This window comes from Taurulus bubalis, assembly GCF_910589615.1.
Source record: "Taurulus bubalis genome assembly, chromosome: 15".
In the NCBI taxonomy this organism is placed as follows: Eukaryota; Metazoa; Chordata; class Actinopteri; order Perciformes; family Cottidae; genus Taurulus; species Taurulus bubalis.
In genome coordinates this window covers 16,914,889-16,939,715 of record NC_136603.1, presented here as the reverse complement: position 1 = coordinate 16,939,715, position 24,827 = coordinate 16,914,889, and the positions used below count along the sequence as shown (strand labels likewise).

General features: G+C 42.3%; 1 protein-coding gene across 1 annotated transcript in view; it reads left to right on the top strand.

Moving 5' to 3' along the window:
* Nucleotides 1-4,176: 4,176 nt before the first annotated feature.
* mcf2lb (mcf.2 cell line derived transforming sequence-like b) overlaps nt 4,177-24,827 on the top strand; it is a gene marked incomplete at its 5' end in the record, with an annotated part of 33,551 nt that continues 12,900 nt past the window's right edge. Inside the window, 6 exons of the mRNA XM_079230624.1 lie at nt 4,177-4,333; nt 15,278-15,361; nt 16,883-16,997; nt 20,791-20,881; nt 24,242-24,361; nt 24,522-24,638. Coding sequence (XP_079086750.1) covers nt 4,177-4,333; nt 15,278-15,361; nt 16,883-16,997; nt 20,791-20,881; nt 24,242-24,361; nt 24,522-24,638 — 684 coding nt within the window. The remainder of the gene's footprint in view (nt 4,334-15,277; nt 15,362-16,882; nt 16,998-20,790; nt 20,882-24,241; nt 24,362-24,521; nt 24,639-24,827) is intronic.

The window sequence follows — 24,827 nt, the reverse complement described above, 5'->3', positions numbered from 1 at the left end:
GAATATTGTATATACTTTTGCATGGTTCTTTTGAATCTCCAATAACGATGAGGCTCTTGCTACAATCATCATGAATACAGCACAGTGGGCTCCGAGTACCATCTCCTCTTTGGCACCAGACATGGTGAAAGTATGGCGGCAGTGAGTGAGTGAGTGGGTGGACTTGTGCGGGGAGGGGGCATGGCAATGTCGAAGCTAGATGAATAAAACAGAACAAGCTACAGCTCTGAAACAGAATCATGAGCTTCATGACTCCAGACATGAAACATTATAAAACATTGTCATATTATTTATTTTTATATGTGCAAGCATTAAGTTTGCGACATTATAGTTAACATTTGCAGACATCGTTGGTAGCGCTTTGTTTGGAAGAAAATTTGACAGGAATGTGCTGTGGCAGGAGGAGGAGAGCCGTAATCGGCTCAGAGAGAACAAAACACTGATCACAGAAGACAGCAGAGAGGAAGGGAGAGTGAGGGAAAGAAAGATTCAGAGAAACTCTGGGGAAACAAAGTCAATTGAGGATGAAAAGGATTTATCATTGTCTAATCTGGCGCGCTGTAAAGGAGGTGTCATGTTGTAAATTACTTCTCTGTTCCCCAGAGAACAAGTTGCAGATCTTGTCTCTGAATTGGATCATGGTTTCTGACTGACGTGTCTAAAGATGCAATATTCTTAAACTGATGAAATTCAGGAAGATCCATTTCATCCCACACTGCCTATATTTTCTTTTTCTAATCAGTGGCAGCGATCCAATCGATCCATCTGTCAGAGTGGTCGTTCAGTCAGCAGTAAGTGGGCAGAGCTGTTTAGCACATCTTATCTGTGCTCAGTTGATACAAAAATAATCCATGGAGTGAGGAAATGTGCCTTTCTTCATCATTTAATATACATAACTTTGGGTTTTAACTGCTGGCCAGACAGAACCGCGAGTATAATGCGTACCATGTTCACTATCTTAGTTTAGCCTGTTAGCAACATTAGCTAATTAGCATTAAACATGGAGTATAGCTGTGGCTGATAGGAATGTCATTTTTTGCAGGTATTTTGTCATAAACAGAAGAATAAAAAATAAAAATAAAAGATTGAACCTGATGTGCTCACTGAAAAGTTAAGGGGTCACCAAAGGTATTGTAATTCAACTTTATTGGATTATGAATATGTGTACAAAATTCCATGGCAAAAGTTGTTGAGATCTTTCACTATAAAACACAAATGTCAAGCTGGTCACCAAAGTCATCAGGATGCATTTTCTGGGATCCATGAATGTATGTACAAAATAATAAATAAATAAATAAAGTTTAAATATTTACCTTGATAAGTGGAAGCTTCGACCTGCTGGTGGCGCTACAGGAAAAGGCAGAGGATCACCAATGTCAGTATGCTTCCTTCTCCGGGAACCATTACTATCGATGGCTATTGGTCCAATCGTTGCTGAGGTATTTCAGCCTGGACCGAACTGGTGGACCAACCAACCGACATTTCCACCCGTACAGCCACGGTGTTACCACGGCTAAAAAAACATAATGTAAGTTCATCTCTGCTATGAGAAAAAACTTAGCTTTTTGGTTTAGTATATTCTTAATCAGTGAAATGAAAATCATTTTTACTTGCAGCCCTAATCAAAAATGTCCTCTCCTGGACTCTGACTGGGCATTTGACCTACTTCCAGTTGATTTAATGGGACACATCCAGTTCAGTGAGTCACAGGTCTCAGCTTTTCCAGCAGGAATGTGTTCATCTGCTGCCAGGGATGCTTGGGGAGCTGGTTCATATATTGTGCAGTAATAGTGACATGTATGGCGTGGTTGGTGTTTTTTGTGCATGCTAATCATGGCTAGTATGTATTCACACCTCTTTGCATGTATGTGAGTATTTGCTGCTAGACTAAGCAGGAGCTGAGGTTTATGAAAGTATCTGAGCTCCAGGCTGCCCAGCTGTCCTATGACTTCATGGTTGCTTCTTGAGCTCAGTCATTTGTTTTGATCCAATGCTCCCCTGAAGCATAGTTTTGGATTGGAAGCATAGTTTTGGATTGAAAGCACATCAAGGAAGCTTGCTTATAAATCAGATATACATAAGACGTTAGTGTCACCGTAATGTGAGTGTCAGGTTACTTATCAGCTCAAGGTCAGGGGTTCAACCTGTCTAGGTGAGCTGTGCTGTTTATCCCTAAAGGCAGAGCCGGTGTATTGCCAGATGGATCCAGCAGGCCACTATTACTCTCCAGCTCGTCAGCAGCGCTCAGAAGACGCCCACGTCAGGGAGAGTGCTGCAATAATTAACACTCAGTTTATGCCATTGCATTTTAGTGGGGGTAGTTGCAATGAATTTTTCACATCAAACTAAATATAATTGAAACTGTCTGCAGAGGAATTTGAAAGCCTTATTTTAAATGCTAATGTCCTGCTTTAGATCGTTATCTACTTAATTTTTATATTTGCCATAATCATGTCTAGATAGAAATTATTTAAACAATGTGTTTATAGTGGCAATACTGATGAATTAATAATGTCAGGTTAGCCACACTAATGGGGTGGTTCAACGGGCGGCCACCACTTTGGTCCAGACGGAAATAGCTCAACAACTAAAGGCTGAATTTCCAGGTAATTAGGTACTGATTTTCATGGTACCCAGAGGATGAATCTTTGTTTCCCCTCTAGCGCCACCATGAGGTTGACATTATAGACACATTTCCATAAAATGTGTACAGTCATGGCCTATCAAGTATTTGTGATAACTCTGGTGAGCCACTGGCTTTTCATGTAGCGCCACCATCAGATCAAAAACGAAGTTTTTCCAGTACTTAAAAATATACTTGAAAAACTAATGTATTGTGCTTTGCATTTACTTCTAACCAGCAAATGTTGTAAATCATTGTAACACAGTCCTGAGATAGTGAACATAGGTAACATTATACCTGCATCAGCATGTTGGCATTGTCATTGATGTTGTTACGCTGATGTTAGCATTTAGCTCAAAACATTGCTGTGGCAAATACAGCGTCACTAGCATAGCTGTAGACTCTTAGTCTTGTTTTAATGATTTGTGGTGTTGATTTCAGCAGCTTTGGTTATTACGTTAGGACAGGCAGACACATGAGCTGTGTGTGCTTGTGTATATGTTTGTGTCCAAACAGGCAGGTCTGTGGACGTGTGAGAGCAAACCGTTCTGAAGGGCTACAGATAAAGTAACACACAGGAGGTGGGTGATGCCGTAATGAGAAACCAGACCTGACTAACAAGGGAACAGGAGAAGAGAGGCGGGAGACAGAGATGGAGGGTTATGAGTAGATGGCTGATGTTGTGTTTCTCGTCCTCCCTGCAGTCGTCGCCTCAGTGTGAGAGTGCAGTGCCTCTCATCGCTATTCTAAGCCTATAAACTGCAAGCTGCCTTTTGCTCACCAAACACACATACTTAAAAGCCTGCCAGCAACCTCCAACACTCTCCCATCAAAGGGGACCCTCTTTGCTCCTCCACCTCAGTAACTAACACACTCTGAGCGGTCTATGTCCACACAAAGTTTTAGTGTTGGAAGGTTTTCAATTTCCATGCTCTCCCAGTTCACCAGGAATGAATGCATGAAAGAATCAGGGGAGATAGAAAGAGGGAAAGAAAAGGCAGATTAGTTAAGGAGTGGAGGAATATAATTAGCCTGAGCACCAGAAGGGGATTTGTGCTCCACCGGCTGCCCTCTGCTCCAGCTCACCTCCAGCCTCCTCCCCTTCCCTCCCGTCCTTCCTTGGAAACCTATGCTACTCTGATTCGTTCAATAGTTGCACTTGCAACGAGGTATGTGTGTGCATTCAGAGTGAGCAGAGCTGGGCCCATTCTCACCTCCAGTGTGAACACTGTTTGTTTCAGAGGTTGTGCAGACAGTGACTCAGCTTTTTCTTTGGTTCTGCACTGCTGTCTCCCGAGTCCCCAATGTGGCACTGCAGAGGACAGCAGGCTTGTCTCGTATGCAGCCAATGCAGACATCTCCTCAGAGGACGCATGTGAGATCATGTCGGCTTGATTCCGAGTGAACCGACTCATTGCATCAAAGAAGGTCCTTCCCATGCCTGCATTTGGGGGCTGCGATTTCGAGTCTGTTAGAGTGTGCAGCGGAGCTTTGCAGGGGCAGCGAGGGGTCTCGCTGGATGACAGAGTGTGTGAGATCAGCAGACTGCTCTCATGTCTCTGCATGAGTTTCTGCGGGAGGGTGGTGAGGCGTCGTGCCGGATGGTGAACCGGCTCAGTCATCTGATCCAGAACCTGGACGTCTCTGGACTGGGCTCTCCTTTCCCTTTCAACCCTGCCAGCCGCAGGAGCTCCTGGAGAGACTGGGATGGTAAGACCAAAAGAGCAAAGGAGACTGTGTGTGTGTGTTTGATTGAGCACTCTGTATGTGTGTGTGTGTGTGTGTGTGTGTGTGTGTGTGTGTGTGTGTGTGTGTGTATTTGTGCGCAATTTTCCCAACTGAAGCTCTGGCCAGAGTTCTGCAGGGCATCACGCCCAGAGCCTCACACACAGTGTTTCCTGTGGGCTTCCCTTGCTCCCCACTGGGCTGTTTGTGTGTCTTTGTGTGTACAACGGTTTGTGTCCATGAGAGTGCGTGACTGCGCAGTTTAAATAGCCGCTTCAGTTTCCAGCCTCCAGATCTTTGCAGCTGCACTGATATTTTTTTCTGTAGTGGTAACAGATTCTTCAACATATGCAGAAATTGCAGCGCACAGCACCTTCCCAGCAGACGAGCTGGTGCAGAGGAGTGGGAACTGCTGATTAAAGCTGCTGAGTTTTCAAGTTGCTGTCTGTCAGACAGATTGTTGCCACTTTGAGACTGTGGCTTTTTCCACTGCATAGAAACAGACTTTTGCCGGTCTCACTAACGCGCAAGGAGAAAAGCATGGTGAGCAAAGCCAGGAGGAGTGCTTCTCAATGGGATAGTGGGATACCGATGGTCCCGCTTAAGCCAAGTGAGTCAGGAGACATACACATGGAATCTGTGTGTCTGTCTGTGTGGGTAGGATGCTTGTGTATTTTGCTATGTCTGGAAAAATCTAACCAAAAATCCAACCTTGTGTCTGTAAGCTATTTTCCTAGAACTTACTGACACAATGTATGTGAAAGCGTACATATCTTTTTTCTCTCACAGAGGTTGTCCTCAGAGATTTATGTTCTTTCTGTCCCTGGTTGAAGGTTGCTTCATGTTCAGAGCTACTGCTGTGCGTGGCACTTATGGATTGCATGTGTGTCTGCAGCTACAGTACAGTATGTGCATATTGTCTTTACCTCAAGCTGTGGAGTTTCAGGGTAGGTTTTCCACTCTGTTAAAATCATTAGCCATGAGGGGAATTTGTACAAGAGAAGAACTATGTTGTTGACCTAGAAGTTGTTTGGTATTGCTGGCTGAGGCCACTTAGTAATGATACTGTCAGAAAATCTGGGAAAGAATATTTGTGTGTGCTTGATTGCATATGTAGGTCACTAATAACGAAACATTGATCTGCAAGTTGTTTCACCTACGACTGATTCTTAAAATGATCTCGTAAGGAGGACAAATTAAACTCTGTTGTTTCCTAAGAAACCTTACTTGTCTCGGGGAAAAAAACACTTGAGGTAATTGCAAGTTCTACAGAATGCAAAGTGATGAAATTGTGATTCGGGTCTGTATGAACAAAAAAGACTTGACTTGAGGACTTGTAAACCAAAACTGCTAATACAACATAGCCCGACAATATTATAATAGTACAATGCTAAATATACAGAGTACTCTTTTTCGCAAAGGAGAGTTAAACAAATTAAATAAGGATGTATCCTTTTTTAGTACACATATTAATCTTTCTTGTCAAAACCCTGCGAGCTGGGAATCGGTACTCAATATAACCCAGCGCCAAGTGTATCGAAACTTCTCCAGTCAAACGATACCTGCAATTAATCCTTTGTGTGCCCAGATCTAGAAAAAAAAGTTGTGTTTTGCTGGTAGCCAATAACAGCAAGCGTTCTTTAATTTTAGGAGACGTGTGATTGGCCCATTGCTGAAACAGCAACCCAAACAGCCAGTTTTGAACACGGCCATGTCTGAGCCTGCGGCTTGCAGCTAACAATACTAACGGTGCCAAGAGCGCTAACAACGGCATCGGTAACAGTACTGACAGAGCAAGCGGTTTTAACCTGGGGGTAACCGGAGGCTGGGCGTAACTCTTCCACTAGAACACACTTTGGGTCGAGTGACGGCGTTTTCATTTTACCGATTAATACCAATAATAACTCTTTAAGGGTACTAGTATTGATGTTGGCATCGTAATTTCTAAAAACAAACCCAGCCCTACCCACAATCCAAATAGACAGCCGGCTGAGTGTTCTGTCTAAGATGCATCGGTCAGTATCTGTCCAATACTGTGCTCATGTAGTGATGAAACTACTCTGATACAACCGCACCTGAAGCCACCAAGTTGCAACAAACATGTTTGTAAAGTCATTGTTAGAACTTTAATGGTATTATTAAGTACTCATATCAGTACTCCGTATCGGCAAGTGCTCAAATGTGTAAGTACTTGCTGTTGGTCTGAAAAGATATACCACTAATTGGGGTTAACGTAGCCTTGAGCTGCTAGCTTCAAGCAGAGATGAGGGGCATCAACTCTTCTTTTTTAACTCATCATTGTCATTATTTTTTTTTCATTTTCTAGTTTTCTGTTCCAACTGACGCTGACTCAAGGTAACATAACATGAGTTAAACTATCACATCCCCAATTATGTTAAACATCATATTCTTGCATTTTGTGCTGACTGAAGATGCATCTCTTGAGTTAGAGGAAAAGTTTATCTGAGACACTCGTTCCTTCTTGGTACTCGCTCATTGGCTTTATGTCACAAAAACACAATGAACAGTGTCTTTAAATGAGACTGAGACTGCAAGTTGAGCGTTCTGTCCCTTTGTTTGACCCTCTTGTTCACGTTGAGTTGTTCAGCTATTGGTTCTCGTGTTTATCTCAAGGTTTATGACACTGATAACCTCGTGCTTGCCCATGGTCATAGAGCAAACACATACATTAAACACCCCCCCCCCTCCCCCTACACACACACACAACACACACACACACATACTTCCAGATGCAAGCTTTCATACCCATGCGCACACGCACACATGCAGGCATACATGTACAAACACTTAACACGATCAACATCTCTTGCCCCAAACCTTTTAGCACACTAAACTTGTATTTGTAGATAATATTTGAAAGAGGAGAGCCTGGTGTCTATTAGCTTGTTTTTAGGTGAAATGTATCTTTTATGTAACTCATTGAAATGGAATCTAAATCGCCACATTCTGTTAAGAAACAGTGTCTTTCTTTGAGAAGGCTCATTAGAACTAAGTCTTTCAGTAAATATGTAAGAATGGGGTCTTTTATAAACAAGAATAGGGGCTTTGAATGGATACAGTCTGTGAATGGTTAAATGGGGATGCAGGCAGTGTTTGCATGGGCTGTGGGTCAGAATGGAGGCTTTGTACTTTTGGTCCACATCTCCCTTGATAAGGCAGACGAGGAGCGAGAGCTTTGTTGGCCTAGGTAAATGAGCACTGGGGAAAGGACTGGGCGCTGCAGTTCCTATAACACTGACACAACATGACATAACATAGCATGCATACCTTTTCCCTGTTTCTCACTAGTCTTCCAAAACTGGATGCCTTTTTAGAGATCAGTCATCGCCAATCATTAGCAGGTTGCAGGCATTGCTATTCAACCTGGAGAGGATCAAGTAATTATTTGTTTAGGGGAGGGAAAAGGGTAGCAGGCTGAGCAGGGAGGTGGGGTAGGGTGCTACACTGTTGCTTTTGTCTACAGGGAAGGTAACCTGAGGTTGCAAGAGGAAGTCCCCACAGTCACTGAGTGACGTCCTGCAGGCTGTAGAGCACCTGCAGCCTGGCAGAGAGCGAGAGGCCGACTGGAGTCGGGTGAAAAGTGGAGTCAGAATGAGAGGGAAATTGTGTCAGTGATAGCTTTTTGCAAAGCTGCATTGAACAAGTGTTGCCGAAGAGGAGGGAACAAGACGTAGGCTGGTACGGCAGGATGGGGGGAGAGGAGATGGCAGATTCAGGCTTCTTGATGGAGGAGGATGTTGAGGTAGAGTTAGACTCTGGGTTTTGCATTAATGTGGACTTGGAGCTGAGTTTAGACGGACGGGTGACTGAAGGCTCAGATGACCACCCAGATGGAGAGGAGTTGGACTGGTGTGTGAGTACAGGACACACAGGTTATCTTTTTGCTAGAAATGAGCAAAAAGAGGATAGTCCAGGAGAAGTTGAAGGGAGTCAAACCTCCGGGGAAGGTGAGACGGAGGCTGATTCAGGGTCGATGGAGAATGGGGAGACTGAAGCAGAAAGAGGAGAAGAGATGGATGATCAAAGTGAAGAGGTCAAAGCGGAGGAGATGGGGGGATCGTTGGAGGTGCGTTTGTGGCCAGTAGAGACGAGTGGGGGTCATGTACGGATTTCTCTGGAGGAGGTGGAAAGATACTACCGATTTGCTCGCTGCTGCCACTGGCTGCGTGGTAGGTATCCGATGCTTTATCATTTTCTCGCTTTTTTTGTCCACAAAATGATGTTTCCCTTGTCACAGTCTTTCTTACGCCGTGCTGTATATACATTACTTGTTTTGGAAGGCAGTTTATCCCTTTATTATATGAAGCACAATCTGGTTCTGCTATGGTTCTGTACACATCTTCAACATGTCCTTTTTTCTATTTGAATTGACCTGTTCTGCCTCTGTGCCCACTTAGTTAGGTTTGGGAATACACAGCATTTGCTTTCTTTGTTGTCACTAAAATCTTGAGTCCATTTGTCTGTGCAGTTTCATCTGATGTCTGTTTTTCCCCAATTTAAACGTACAAGAAACACTCAGTGTCCTGTTGTGTATGTAGGATGTGGTATAGATAATATTTTGATAATGATCAAGAGGGATGCATTACTGCACTATATTTAGACATTTCACATGTTTTGATGACCCGAGGCAGTACAGAAGAGACATATACTGTGTTTGGTTGAACTCATATATCTTTAGGAGGCATTCAGATTATTTTCTGATCACAACCATATCCTTATTTCTTTATTGTGTGATTACAGACCCAGTGGAGCAACACAGTTGTTGACCATTGCCTTAAACATTGCCTTCTTTAACCCTAATCTGAACCCTCTCACCCCTGATATTATATGGACTCATCTGTCACTGCTCAGCCCTATTTAGTGCTTTGCTTTGTTTTTGTCACTCCCCCCTCCTTGACCATGACTGTAAGCCCCTAATTCCCACTTGATGCCCCCGCTCTTTTGTTTTTTGGGTGTCCATTCTGTTCCCTGCCCACCCCGTGACCTGTCCAATACTGAGCACTGAACAGAATATTATCAGGTTTCCACTCTTTATGTCCTGTTGAATCAGAGTTTCATGCTTCTGCTCTAGTCCTGTGCGATCTGTGTCAGTAGAAGCAGGCGGTCCAGGTGCGTGACTGTGACCCAATAATGTTTGACTCGTCGCTCACAAACGTGAGCGTGAGTGGACACACTAATCCCCATCGTTAAGCCTTTTAAAGAACATTAGCGCCTCAACCAGCAGTGTGTGTGTGTGTGTGTGTGTGTGTGTGTGTGTGTGTGTGTGTGTGTGTGTGTGTGTGTGTGTGTGTGTGTGTGTGTGTGTGTGTGTGTGTGTGTGTGTGTGTGTGTGTGTGTTTGTGTGCGTGTGTGAGAGAGAGAGAGAGAGAGAGAGATGTTGGAACAACATGTTGGTTCAGGAAGTGTATTTTCTTATTGTTTTGTCTTGGCAGTATATGGTATAGTATAATTTGTATCTGCCATTTTTATTGCAAGGTTAAAGCACCAAATTCTTTGGTATTTTATAATCGTGTACCATGTAATATGCAGTACAAGTATGAGTAAAATAAACACAAACATTAATTTGAGGCCTCCCCCCTTCCAACTGTTGGGAGGATGAGGCCTGTGTTTGTCAATATTCACAGACTTCCATTTTGACCACTATAATACAATAATATTGTGTATACGTACACATTTTTTGAACATAATCTCTAATTACTGTGCTTTTATAGGATCCTTGTGACATCATCATACTTTCTGATCGTAAAAGACACTGGAGTGGTTTCTATGTACAGTAGTATCTAAAACTGGCTCTTCCTCTCCCGTTGTAATGGCCAGAGGGGCTGGTAACGATTGTGTAATACTGTCTAAACTTTTGAGTGGAAATTTGGATGGAAGTAACGTAGTTGTAGGAAGAAAGGAGAGGCCGGACAAGAAAAGTGTAAAGAGTGTAAAAAGAAGCTAAAACTCAAACCTGGCATCTTTCAGGAGGTTATTTTTTCCCCCGTAACAGAATAGCCTCCTTCTGGAGACAAAGTGCAGCTATTGCTGGCCTGGATGGGGGGTTGGTTTTGATATGTGTGGGAGTTGCTGGGGGCAAGGCGTGGCTGGTGGTGTAAGTGAGGCTGGGTCAAAAAGTGGAAACTGTTGGAGGTTTCTGTGTGAACCTGATTCCATGTGGAGCGTGTGAGTGCCTGTAAGCGCTCTGCAGATGGAGAGATATTTGCAGCTTTGTGTCCTGAGGCAGTGAGTGGCCATTATGAACAGGGCAGCACTGCTTTACCAAGCTGCAAACATCAAAGATATGGTCATTTGTCTTATCTCATTTTTACTTGCTGACTTCTGTTATGGAGCCCTTTTGGTTTCACACACCCATGCCTGAGGTTAAATTGAAAGAAAAGAAGAATAGGAAACTGTCTCGAATATCATCTGTATATCAGTCAGTCAGTTGTCCCTAATCAATATGTTTACTACAGTCCTTTTGCGTGCTCGCTCAATAATGTTAAGGTAGGGTTTTTAATTTATTATAGATGAACCTGTGCAACCTTTTGCCAGATCACAAACAGAAACCTTTCCAGTGGAGGAGAGGAGGGAACAGGTTGCTGCTACTGATGAGTGTAATTTAATACCTGAGGTTTTTGGACTACAGGTTTTAATCCATTTGAATTATCAGCCTGTGTATGTACAATTTACTAAACATTGTGTTCATGCGTGTCTGTGTGTGTCTTTGTATTGCTGGACTTGGTAGAATAGTGTAATGTGCGTCATGAGGTCAGAAGCTGTGGAGAAGTAACAAAGGTGTTGTGTTGGCACTGAGCTCCTTTCTCTCATGGATTGTCTGTTCTTGTCTTCTCATTGTGATATCATAGACTTTATAAACACAAATGTTCCCCAGTAACTCATTATTATCTCCTTCATACATGGATTTCTCTTCTCACAGTTATTCCGCAGCTACTTATTGATGATTCCTCCATCATGAGGTGTCTCACATTTTCCTTAGTAATTACTCACAATTTTCTATTTCCACTCACTATTTGGGATGACATTTAGCTCTTGTTCCTACAGATGCACTTATTATAAATCGCTTTGGACAAAGGTGCCTGCCAAATTAATGTAATGTAATTTATGATTCTCATGGCACTTGTGTTGGTACGTTAACGTTGTTTAAAATGTTTACAGCTAGATAGGAAAGCAATCTAAGCTTGTATAGTATGCTCTGTAAAATCCCAGTAGTGTGAAGTCGTAGAGAGTTGTAGTGTGCTGTAGTCAATGGGCTTACACATGTGAAAACACAGGTATGGTCCTTTAAGTCGTCCTGAGTAGCTAACACCTTTGATTGGTGTTGTTTTGACACAACAGACATGGCACCAGCTGGTCTCTGAAGAAAAGGTTTAAAGAAGGCAGGAGACTGAAAATGCCAGACCAAGAAGACACACTTGAATGAATCCTGTCCTCAAGTGTGTGTGTGTGTGTGTGTGTGTGTGTGTGTGTGTGTGTGTGTGTGTGTGTGTGTGTGTGTGTGTGTGTGTGTGTGTGTGTGTGTGTGTGTGTGTGTGTGTGTGTGCGCGCGTGTGTGTGTGTGTGGGAAATAAATAAAGAAAGCAAGCAATAAACTTCAATGTACCCTAAGGCCAAGTAACCTGATAGGTATTGCCAAACAAAGAGTTAACGGCAAGACTCGCTGGTTTGTTAAAAGTGGAGTCAGAGGAGTGCTCAGTAAAAGGTCTGTGTCTGTAAGAGACAGACAGACAGGAACGAGAGGGAATCGACATCCATAACAATGATGGATATGTTGTGATACTCCGAGATGGACTGAGCTCCAGTGAGTACAAAGTTAGACTTGACTACTAAGTGTTTGGGCCTGTGCAGGTATGGTGCCTTACAAAGTATGGTAACATTTAGTCCTGTTTACTCGAACTGTGGTGCGATCTGTTGGGGCAGTTGTGAACGCAGTATATTTACTCTGGTGTGGATCAACACAGTTGATCCATAATGGTCATGAGCTTTAAAAGAAATTGAAAGCTATGAACCTGTGTAGTTACTATGACTAACTACGCTACAACATGTTTCCAGCATGGGAATTACATGGTGATACTGTATGATTGGCCTTATGACAAAAAGACAAGAGAAAAAAAGTCAAAATAGTTACTTTGACTTTGCAGTCTATTGTATGTTTGTAACCACGTTGACGGGCTAATGTCGGTCATTGTGAGACACTCCCTTCTACTCCTGTATTCTCCTGGCTTTTCTGGTCCCTAAATGGCCTGCTTTGTTGTTTTCCCATCATTTTCCGCTTGTATTTTCAGGCCTCCAGCCTCTTTTTAATTGAAGTACAGCATTAAAATTCTGTTTTGTGGATGATAAAGAGGCACGCAGAAGAACTGGATCTCTCTAGATCTGGGCTGGAACCATGACTGTACGCATGGTTTTAGATATACAGAGATCCAGAAATGGAGTTTACCATGGAGTTTGGGGGCATGCACCTCAAAGTATTTTGGTGATCGAATGTATGCATTTTCAGATGTTCGGTGAGCAATAGTTGAATAGCAATAGATATAAAACTATGTCAGCGGGCGGTACCATGAATGTACTACTTTCAGTACTAAATGTTGTGAGTAATCCACACTACAATCTGAAAATACAGATTGTCCTCGGCGCAGTGGGCAGAACCTGCTCTTCCTCTCTCATCTGTCATCTTCTCTCGTTCTTTTTCTCAGTCTCCCCTTCTTGTCCCGTATCTCTTCCCTTCTCAAAGCTGAGGTTTGATTGACAGTCGCCCTTTGTGTGTCTCAGTGAAGAAAGTAAACGCGTATGGGTTATATAGGGAAGTGTTTGAAGTGTTCCAAATGGAGATTAAATGAGCAAGTTGGTCATCTTGGCATTGTACAATTTCTTTGCTGCACATAAGTCAAGTTATTTTTATTCAGAAAATACAGAGGTCTGGACCTCGGTGACCTCAATAGTGGGTACAGCCAGAGCATGGAAGTGCTTTTATGTCAAATTAAAGAGAGAGCTGAAGAAATCCGTCTTGTTTTTCATGCCTCCATGTGGTCATTTAGGTTTAATGACATAGACGACTACAGAGCTCCAAATTGCCTGTAACTAAATTTAAAATATCTTTAAACATGTGCCCAGTAACTGAACAGTGGTTTTTCAGGTTCTGATATTCTGACACTCTGATGTATGCCAACTTAACACAAATATTTGCACACCAAAAATGCCTAAAGGATTGATACCGAAACCTACTTGAGCAGCTTCTCACGGCAGTATCTGACCACAATGTACTGGATTACTTTCATGTCCCTCGGGCTTCTCGCTATGCCGTCTTCGTGACTGGCTGTTTAGTCAATGAGATATAAAGCTGATGAAACAGCACAGACCTCAGATCTGTTGTTATGTTGGGGATGGCTGCATGATTCCAGTGAAATGAGCGTGTTTGATTGAACGCTTTATGTTTAAGGCTTGAGTAACCTGTATCGATGCCACATATGTAAACCCACATTGCATGGCAGCAACATTATAATAATCCTGCAGCAAATAACTGTACTTCTGACAATTCTTCTGTATTGATCTTTTTTTGCGCTTTGTTGCACAGCGCTCATTTTCAAGTTGAACTGAGGCCAGTTTTTATTCAGCGAGCAAAACTGAGAAGTTTCACAAATACAAATCAATCCTTACACTCCATATTGTAGGGAGGCTGTTTATGTTCAATGCATAATCATGAGGCCGAGCAGCTGGCACAGACATCTGTTGTCACCTTTCTTTTTCACAATAATTTTGTCAGAGTACATATCTTGACTTGTGCTTTGTCTTGTCATTTAGACCACACTGGAAATATACTGTATTTGCCGGTTTGCACATTCACCGTGACAATGTTCAACATGCGTGATGCTATTTATATGATATGAAAAGGTATACAGCCCTTCTTCTGGCCCAAAAGTCTCTTGCTAAACTGCTAATGCGCTGCCTCTGCCGTGTGAGTGTCTGCTGCCACCAGTTTGATCCCTTTAATAACCACGATCCCCATCTCCTACTGGGGTATTGGACCTTAAATCTGATTATTGTAATCCTTATGAAGGGAGTCCATGGGGGATAGCTGTTGAAGGTGGAATGAGGGGACCAACAAAGCCTGTTGATTTATCAAGACTGTACGTTATCTACAACAGGGATGTTTCCATTGGTCCAACCTCACCACGCGCCTTCAGGAACATTTCACCCACAATATGACCATTTGTATATCACTTATTGACCCATCTTCAAGTCCGCTCTCATGGTAAACAAAGAATCCAAAAACGGACAAAAGCCTTAAATCAATGGAGGTAAACGGGTGCCTCGTTAAACAATAGCAAAACTATAGTACAATATCAGTTCACAAACTCTCATACAACCCAGTATTATCCCAGTCAAATGTATTGTTTACTCTGTACTTAAAATACATGCATATTCATTAACGCCTTACTTTTTAAAACACTCCTGACTCTTCTGGAATCACACGGACTACCAGCCCTGTGCAAGCGTGATACTGTGTATGCGTAAGTGTTTTAAATAGTAAAGATTGATATTTAAACTTGGATTTTACTGCACGAGTATGGGAGATTGTAAATGAATGTTTTGATATAGTTTTGCTGTAGTTAAACGCAGCCCCCCTCACCGTGGAGGTATGCTAGACAAATTCACTGTAAGTTTTCCACAAGAATTTAAGGTAACACAGGATGAGTAATTAAAAAACAAATGGTTATTTTGTGGGTGAACTTTTCTTCAATGTACTGGAAATGTTGCTGCCATAATTAGAAAAGTGTGTTTGCATTTTAATTCTCCCTCTCTCTGGTACGCATGGCAAAGCAGATCTTTAATGGGTGTCAGGCTCCCTCCATACTGTACGTCTTCAGCTCTGATGTCACTAATATTCCCCTTCTCTGTTTCCTCCAGATGAGATCATGCAGATGGACAGCAGTCCCTTGCGTGCTGCGGACATCACCCCTGACCTCAAGAAGCAGTTTGCCTTCCTTTCAGGTGACTCTTCATATCCATCTCTGCTTATCTGTCTGATTTGTTTCTCATCTGCTGTCTGACAGTCCATTTCTTAATTAGCGCTCATCTTTTGCCTCATCTCTGCCACCAGAGGAATAACTTATATTTTACCTACTCCACTTGATATCTATTACTGTGAACGGTTTTGTCCTGGCAGTTATGATTTTCTATGTCACCTCCCTCCATTTCCTCTTTGCTGTTTGTCATGTTTCGGTCCAAACACCCTCTGTATTCCCGCTGCTGTTACCTGATCTGTATTTACTGACCTTGCTTGTCCAGTTCATGATAAATTTCATGTTTTGTGTCTTTCACAGAGATTTCCAGTTATTTGTGACACATTATATAATTTCTTACAGTACTGTGTCCCATGAGCTGACCTTGTGACTGCAGCCAACAAAACAAATATTTAAGCAGGCGTTGAAACCATGACCGTGCACTAGCTGTTGCTATAGCGATGAGAGAAGAAAAGGCAGACCGATTAATATTCCAGTCACATGCGCTGACAGAGCGCGTTTGTGTGTGTGTGTGTGTGTGTGTGTGTGTGTGTGTGTGTGTGTGTGTTCTTTAAAACACATCTTCTTACCATGAGCAATGGGGTCTAACACGAACATACTCCTTTCTGGCAACGAGAGATTTTTTTTATGTCTATATTTTTCTCTGTGCTCTTCTCACCGGTTTGAGATGGAGCTCTGTTGGGAAAAGGTGATGTCACATATTTCTGTTAACTAATGAGGATTTAGGAATTTAAATCAGACTCTAATGACAGCTGTTTGGCCATTGTTTATCAAACACAATCCAAACACAATCACAGACCAGAGGAAGCAGATTAGCTATTTTTTAGGTGTTAAGAATTAGAAAGCAGGGGCTTTAAGGTAAAACTGTGTGGTAAGATGGTGGCGTAAGGGGGTAACAATAATGAGCTAATATCATTTGTTCAATGCAAACCATTGTAGTTTATTAATAATAAATCAACTGTTGACTCTTGTGGGCTACCTTATCCTCCCCTTTTTTTTTTTATATATTTACATTTATTCCAAAATGCAAGTTTTTCAAAATACACAATTTATCTATATTGGAAGAGAATAGAATTTCAAACAACTCTTTTTTTTGGTTTGTTTTAAAATGGAGGGGTATTAGACAAAATATGTTTTAATGTTGGATATTGCATGTTTTTCCTGTTCAGTCTCCAATCATCAGTGATACAGCTTCAACATCAGTGCCCTCTTGTGGTCATTGTTTCTTCTTGCTCAGTGCTCTCGTCCTTTATTCTAACTGTAATAAATCAAAAGGCACTTTCCTTTACAGACTGATTGTCAGAGCCCTCAACACAGAGACTCACAGCATGAAAGTTATGAGTTTATGTTTTTTTGTTGATGATAAATTACACTATCCTTTGCTTCAGTGATTTGCAACATCCACAAGGAGATATGCACACAATATTCCGACAGGTAATCCCTATACATTCATGCGGCAATTTTTAATCTTCCTTTTTCAATTTTCTAGGAGGTAGAGGAGATAATGGCAGCCCCATCATTGTGTTCCCAGAATTCCCTGCGTTTGGAGAGATCACAGACGGAGAGTTTCACAACGTGCTGACCTACCTGACTAGTGTGCCGAGGTAAAGTCCCTCACTGGCTGATTGTCACAGGCAAATCTGAGATGTTTTGCATGCCGTCTAACTGTCGCTTCCATGGTATGAGCACTGATGTCTTTTCCTATCTTGTTTATCAACACTTTTTTAACACCACCAGCCACTTATTTTCTCCCTCTTAATGCGACAGCACAACACTGTTGATGAACCTGTGTGGGTTTATGGATCAACTGAGAGCCCCAGTCAGGTTTCTTTTATTACATTTCAGACATCATGTGATAGAAGTGGTTTCCCGGGTTTGGACTCCAAAGACATGCAGGTCAAGTTAACTAAAAATAGACGGATGTCGGAATGGATGCAAGTCAGATTCAGTAAAGATGAATATTTTACTTTGGGAAGATGCCTTTGTGTAAGAAGTCTGCCAGTAGGTGGCAGTAAATACTTAAACACAATGCCACTGCATTAAGATGCTGAGGATTTGTGCAGTGGATGGGACAGTTGGTGTGTATTGCATAGATATCTTTAGGTGAAGAGTGGTTCTTGTGTTAATAAAATGGCCAATTAATAATCCAATCCAGGGCCTCTTATCAGTTTTCTGCAGACTATCTTTGTACACATGGACAGACCTGGACGAGACACGGGGGGGAGGGAAATGTAGGAAACTATTCCTCCTGAAAGCCCTCCCCTGACTCATTTTTGTACCCTTTAATTTTTTCTTTGATATTTTCCTCACTATTAAGTCTTGCATTGACATGATTTAGGTCTCCCCCATCCTGGCTGTCCCACCCTTCTTTTATCCTGACCGGACTGGCAAAGTGTGTAAAAATAGAAACCCAGCAACTCTTACCGTTTTAATCTGAATAATGCATACCGACAGCTGAGCCGAGCTGTGTCCTGCAGAGTGTGCGCTTATGTGTGATGAATTCACACAAGGACCTGTTCACACAGGCATGTGTCTATATAACGGCCGACATGTGCTCATGTCTCTAGGCCTTTAGATAATAATAATCTGTCAATAAAGCTTTTTTTTTTTTTTTTTTTTAGCTTTTATCATTTCTGATCAATAACTAACAAGCTGTATTATCAAATGTCCATCTTATTTCACTTTTCAAAATGATCTTTTATAAATTTACAGGAAATTTTGTATATATATATTTTTTCAAATCCAAGCTGAAAACCAGCTAACATGCAGATATACGTTGCATCCATATTAAACTCCTTCACGATCAGACCTGATCGACGGGGAGTAGAGGACGTCGAGCCTCAAGCGGTTCTGAACACAGAGGCAGATGGCCGGTGCTACCTGAGGGACACACAGTCCACAGCTGGGGAAATGTCCTACAACTCTATGGTGTGCCCTTGAACAGCTGCTGCTAGTTTAAAACAAATTCCTTTGGATCAGTATTAATGGCAGACATATTTCATAATGTTGGTTTCATCATACCATATGGTTATTCTAATCAATTATTTATTTATTGAACTACCAGAAAAGGAATTAGGAATGTGCCATAATGTCATGCTGTGATATCTTATATCATAGCATGACATATTATGCCACATTCCTAATTCCTTCTAAATATATATTTTTATTAAAGCCAAGATGTGTTAAGTATTAAATAAATGTCAGTCTTGTCGCAGGATTTTCTGGATCCTAATACATTTACTTTAGGCTTTGCATCTATAAACGCACTCAGGAATGAATTAATAGCTCAGTCCTTTGTCCCTTCTCTTATTTATCTCTCTTTGGCTTTGCAAGTGCACGCACACAAGGATTTAGTTTTGCTGATTGGTTTTATATTAAAAAGGTACCATTGGAGGTAAGATTGAAACCTATTAAATCGAAACGCATTGTGACTTAATCTGTTTTTAATTGAATATAGCACTGCTCTTATATTGAAGCAATCTCTCTCTGCGCTGCTCATTACAACAGAAGAAGGGCACGCTGCAGCAGGATGTGTGCTGCTACTCCTGAACGCTACGCATTCATGCAGCAAATGTCCCTCATCACTGCATCGCCATTAGGCAGAGCCTTTTTACAACTCACAGCTTCACACTTTGTCCTGAGGAATCCAATTATTATTAGGACACTGATGCATGCGCAGCAACCTCCAGGTGGTTTCTGTGCATATTTGAATTAAACAGTTTAATAAACCGTTAGACATGTCTGTTTACAATACAAATGAGAAACATACAATACGCTATATGATTTTACATTGTTTAAAATGTGTCTATTTACATTTTGAGGGTATAGTGCATTGAATCAACATTTACATTTGGAAAACAGTATAAATATGCCATGGATAATTTACACCCATAGGTCCTATAGAATAAAAAAACAGATAAATATTATTATTGAAAATCAAATGGGACATACGCAATAGATAGTCTTGTGTCTCACACAACACAGTTTGGGACCTTGTCTTTTAGCAGAGTTATTTCATCGTGTTCTTCTGATTTTTTTTTTTTAAATTTTGTTTAGCCTCAGGTGCTCCATGTTCACCATAAACCCCGTCTCATCTCAGCGGCCGTAAATGTCTTGGAGGCAGTAAGAGCTCTTGTTCCACTCACCCGCTCCTCCTCATCCTCCTCTTCTACCTCTTCCTCCTCCTCCTCCTCCTCCTCTGCGGCTGAGGCTAAAGCAGTTTGTGCTTTGAAAGCCCGAGTGGCTGTAAGAGTTTCTGTGGGTGACTGAGCACACAGATGGGAGGGAGAGAACAGGAAAAGATAACGGTGAAGGGAAAGTGCAGAAAAATGGAAGAGTGCCACAGTGTAAATGTTGTATTGAGATAAAGGAGAGAGCCAGACATGAATTAACAATCTGTGTTTTCCTAATAAATGAAACCATCATACTTACTGAGGCGCCCGCCTTTCAGTCTGTCCCCTCCCCCTCATCTGCTGACTGGTTTATAGAGCTGCCCATCACTCTACAGCCATTCTGTAATAGGCTCCTGTCTCAGCAGCTCCCGGTGTCCCATTGGATGACTGATGAATGCAGTGCAGGCTGGATGCTGTGGTGGTCTGAAGCATTTGGCTCCGTCCCCTTCAAACAGCACAGCACACTGGGATCTACCACTGAGACACAACCCTGTGTCCTGTCTTTTGATTTGGGCTTTATTGTCCCAAGGTCTGCTCGTTTTGTATCTGCTGCCACCCTGTTTGTGCCGTAAGTAGTTGCAGCATGGTGGACATGAAAGCAAATACTTGAGGATTGCTGTGATCTTCCTGCATGTCTCTGACAGCACTGTAGTTGCATCGGGAGTTCAAGTATACACAGGGGAGTCTGCCGGTGAGCTGCACATGGGACTATCATTGATTGTTGGCGGCGTGTAAACCATACCGCCCTCCTCTCTTCTGGGACCAGAGAGGGGAAGGGGGGGCCAGGGAGAGAACTGGGGGCCAAGAAATCTGGAGGTACTTCGCAGTGTCTCCTTTGATGGATTGCACCAGCTGTCTAAGAAGATAAAGAGCAGCATAACAAAACAAGGAGCTGTGAACAAGCACTTAGGCTCACGACTGTCTCACTGTGCACACGGCAACTGGAAACTACATGTATGTTTTATGTCTTAATGTTTTTTCTCTTTGCACTCTTGTGTTTCTACTTTTCTGCCCTTGGACGTGTCTGTAAGGAGTCATTACATTGTGGAACTGTGTGGCCCGCCACACGTTGCTGCAGTGTGTTTTTGATTTTATCTTTTTTTTTGTCAATGAGAGTTAAAAGTTGATGTGATCTCTTCTCCCTATTCTTCGTGCCGTTGCTCTGCTCACGATGTAGCCGCACTGTTTACTTTGTGTTGACACGTTGTCTCTCTGTGTGCCTCAGTTTGTCTTCGACAGGCGTGGGTTTCAACCTTGTCATCGATCGCCGGCAAGACCGATGGGCGGCCGTCAAGGGGACCCTGCTTCGTATCGCAGTAAGTTGACCGTGCACTCACTTCCTCTCTGTGTTGATAATGTATTTGTGTCTGTGTGTGTGAGAGGAACAACTGTTTTAGTCAACTGTTAAAAGGAGAGGACCGAGCTTTCAGAAGGGCTGGGCGAGGGTGTTTGTCCGGCCAGGGAGAGGTGTTGGAGCGTCTCCATCTCCCTATCACTTCCACCCTGAGCGGGTTGATATGAGTCAACATCATCCTTGAACTCCATCCCATCACCATCACAGCCTGCCATGTGTTTCCATAGCTACAGGGACAAATAAACAGCCACATGCCAGAAAAAGACAGAAGGAGATGATGTTGCTTTTGTTCAAACAGTCATTTGAATGTCTCACTTATCATCTCTGCACCACCAGAGAAACAACCAATTTATTTACACATATTTTGTTGCCCTATAATTAGTTGCTGAATGATTATGCAGGATGTGAAACCACTGCATAAACTATCCATAGCACATAATTCATTTTCCTATCACTTTTTGATCGCAATTTTTTTGAGACAAAATGTTTTTATTGTTGCTGAATAAAATAAAGTGGTAGAGCGTCAGAAGTAATCAGGGATCTGCTTTATTCTGCTCATTTCAGTTGTGCTTCTCCTATGGGAGTCTAAAAGCTATCTGTTCATCTATGTTGTATGTTTTGTGTCGGGAGGTGATGAACTGGCAGCTCTCCATAATACGTGTGTGTGGGGGAGGATGGCTTTCATAATCACACACTCTTCGGGGGGAAACTATTTTTGGCTAAAACAATGGGAAGTGGACCAGCACCATGATTCATGCTCTAACCGTATGAGTTTTAACAGCTTTACCAGCTTCATAATATCAACTTGCAGTTTATTTTGCCTGCAGGTGTAGTACAGAAATTATAATTGCTGTTGGTATACAGGAGACGGTAACGTTTGGGACAGGTCTCGACAGTTCTCTCATTAACGCTGATGGCAGCAAACTAATAACTCAACACACAGAGAGAGAGAGAGAGAGAGAGAGATGTATGAAAAGATGAAACGACTCAGAGAGAATGAGAGATGAATATCACCAAGCTTGGTCTCGGGAGACATGGGAGTCCACATTGCTCCTTTCAAATTAAATCAAGTTAAATTAATCCCACAAGGGAGACTTTTACAGGCTGGTAATAAGGGGCAGTCAGTCAATGATGTCCTGTTTGGAGGGATTCAGCTGCTAAATTGGTGATGATGATGATGATGATGATGTTGAGGATGATGAAAACAGGCACTTTTCAAGCTGCGACAGCTACTGCATATATTTGTAATGTAGTCTGGTTCTCGGGCTAAATCGCATTGTAGTCATAGCACGCTGTGATGTGTTCACTCAGCGAGGTTATTGAGTCGGTGTGTGTACATGTTATGGGGGTGTGTTTGTGTGTGAGAGGATATTGAATGTTTATGCTGTTGAAGGATTCCCTTTGTCTTTGTGTGTGTTTATTTATGAGCACACTTGTGTACATATGAATGTGGGTCAGTGTGTCTCAAGGAAAAGCTGCCGGTCGCTGTGCATGGATGAGTTTGATCTGATGACAGACAGAAAGTGTGTTTATTGACTGGGCCCAATTAAGTCTGCAGAGTTACTGTCAGTCCCTAAAGGGAATCCTCCTCTCTTGTCATTTATCTGGCTCTTCTTTGAGGCTTTGTGTGTGTGTGTGTGTGTGTGTGTGTGTGTGTGTGTGTGTGTGTGTGTGTGTCTGTGTGTGTGCATCTCTCAGCCTACAACTGACAAAGAACAAAGAGCAAGTAGACCATGACTGCCAGCAACCACACATCCAAGCAGCACGGTTGAATGGTTAGAAGCTATAATTTGCATTTAAAGGTTAGGTCTGGAGATATTATATAGTGTTGTTGTTGTCAACAAATCCATGAAAATAGGATAACCAACAATTCTTTAGTGCATTCCTTAATATTCATACGTTCATGACCGTCTGTAGCCCTAAGCCCATTCATGCTTACTGAAGATGTACATCTTGAATCATCAGTACATTGTTTCATTGTTAAAAGGAGGCAACATCCTTTTCTAAAACAGCTGTAGTTGTTTATTAGTTGGGGATTATTGTCAGCTGCAAATTTGGTGTTCGAGAGAAGATTCATGATACTGGATGTTTGTGGGATCGAGTCAAAATACAGTCCAGTGTCTGTGTTCGTTGTAATAAAAGAACAGTGTGGTTAATGTGTTTTTAATAGTTGTTTAATACAGGGCTATATGCCACAGAGGCGTAGGATATATCAGGCTTTGGCTCAATTAGGATCCATTTTTGAGATGGATCTTTTCATGGGATTTGTTGACAAAGAGGAAAATATAGCCTTTTGCCAGACATATCCTTTAGCCACTTTTTGAGTGAGATACTACTACATACGACTACCATGTTATAAAAACAGCAGTATGTCCCGCAATCATTATCATTTCTCCAGATGGCGAGTGATCATATTCACAGTGCTCCTCCTTGTTCTGGCAGGTCAACAAGGACAAACCCTGAATTGATTTATTAATTCCATTAACAGTGCGTATCCCAAGTGGTTCCTATTAAGGATGGTTTCATTGTCATTTCTGCTGAGAGCAGCATTCCCCAACTCACTGAGGAAGGCCAGCCATTCAGGCGAAGCAGCCGTTTAGGTCATTAGCTAATTAAAGTAGCATTAACAATCATATTGCCTCAGGAGGGGAGATCAGTGTTCACCCTTAACCATCATCCGACTGCTTTCACAGCAGTACTTACTTTGTCCGTCTGTGTTATTCATGGCCTTTTTATGAGCATTGTATTAGTTATATTGGCTGAGCTGTGTGGTAGCATAGCAGGATGAATATGAGGAGAATGTTCCGAAAGGATCTTGCAAACCTTTTAGTTTTTTTTTTTTTGCTTAGTTTGGGTATATTTGCTTTATGATGAGTATGTTTGCGAGCAAGGAACACTTTTTTGTGTTCATCATTCCAAAGTATTCCATATCAAGGCTCAACGATGCCAGCTGGGTAAAGAAAGCCCTGTGAGTCTGCACACATGTATGAGTTGCTGGTGGTGACTCTACCTCATTATTCACGCAGCAGCATCCCAGCGACATGAAGATTAATGTCCCTACCTCCACAGGACGATACCCGACATCCCCCACATCTTTTCCATGCTCTTGTACGCTGCACACTCCACGAACATGCTGTAATGTGTTTGAACGAGATTTCCACATGGGATACAAAGGCTGGGAATATAAAGGAAGTGCAGGCTGTCAGCAGAAAGAACAAAACCCGTCCTACTGAAGTGTGATGTATAATGGACTCGGGGTGGAGGAGGATCCTGTCTGCTCTGTTGCAGAAAATGACAGTCTCCATCCACTCTCTCTTTTCAGGGCTCCTTCCCAGGGAACCTCCAGCTGGTTCTGGTCCTGAGGCCCACCACCCTCCTGCAGCGTACACTCTCGGACATCCTCTTCAAGTTCAACAAGGATGAGTTCAAGATGAAGGTGCCGGTGCGTACAATCACTCCTACCTCTGGATACGCTGCATTAGTGACTCGGTTTCTTACCAACTTATTGAGGAAAGAAGAATTAATAGAATGACAGTAAAAATGCTAGTTTATACGATTGTCAAGTGATATGTATGTAATCATCTCAGGTGTTTCTGTCTCAGGTGATCATGCTGAGCTCAATAACTGAGCTCCACTCATACATCGACCGCTCCCAGCTGACCCGGGAACTCGGAGGAACACAGGAGTACTGCCATGAGAAGTGGATCTCTCACCGCACTGTATGTACACTGTATACACCAGCTTAGTGGTCAGCATGGAGATCAATATGCTGCCACACATTACTTTATGAGCGAGATATATGAATATATAAATATAATAATGTAAATATGTGCATTTAAACGGCAAAGACAATTAAGAATTAAACAGGAGACGGTTTAATTTGAGACGCTCTGTGTCTTGTATATATG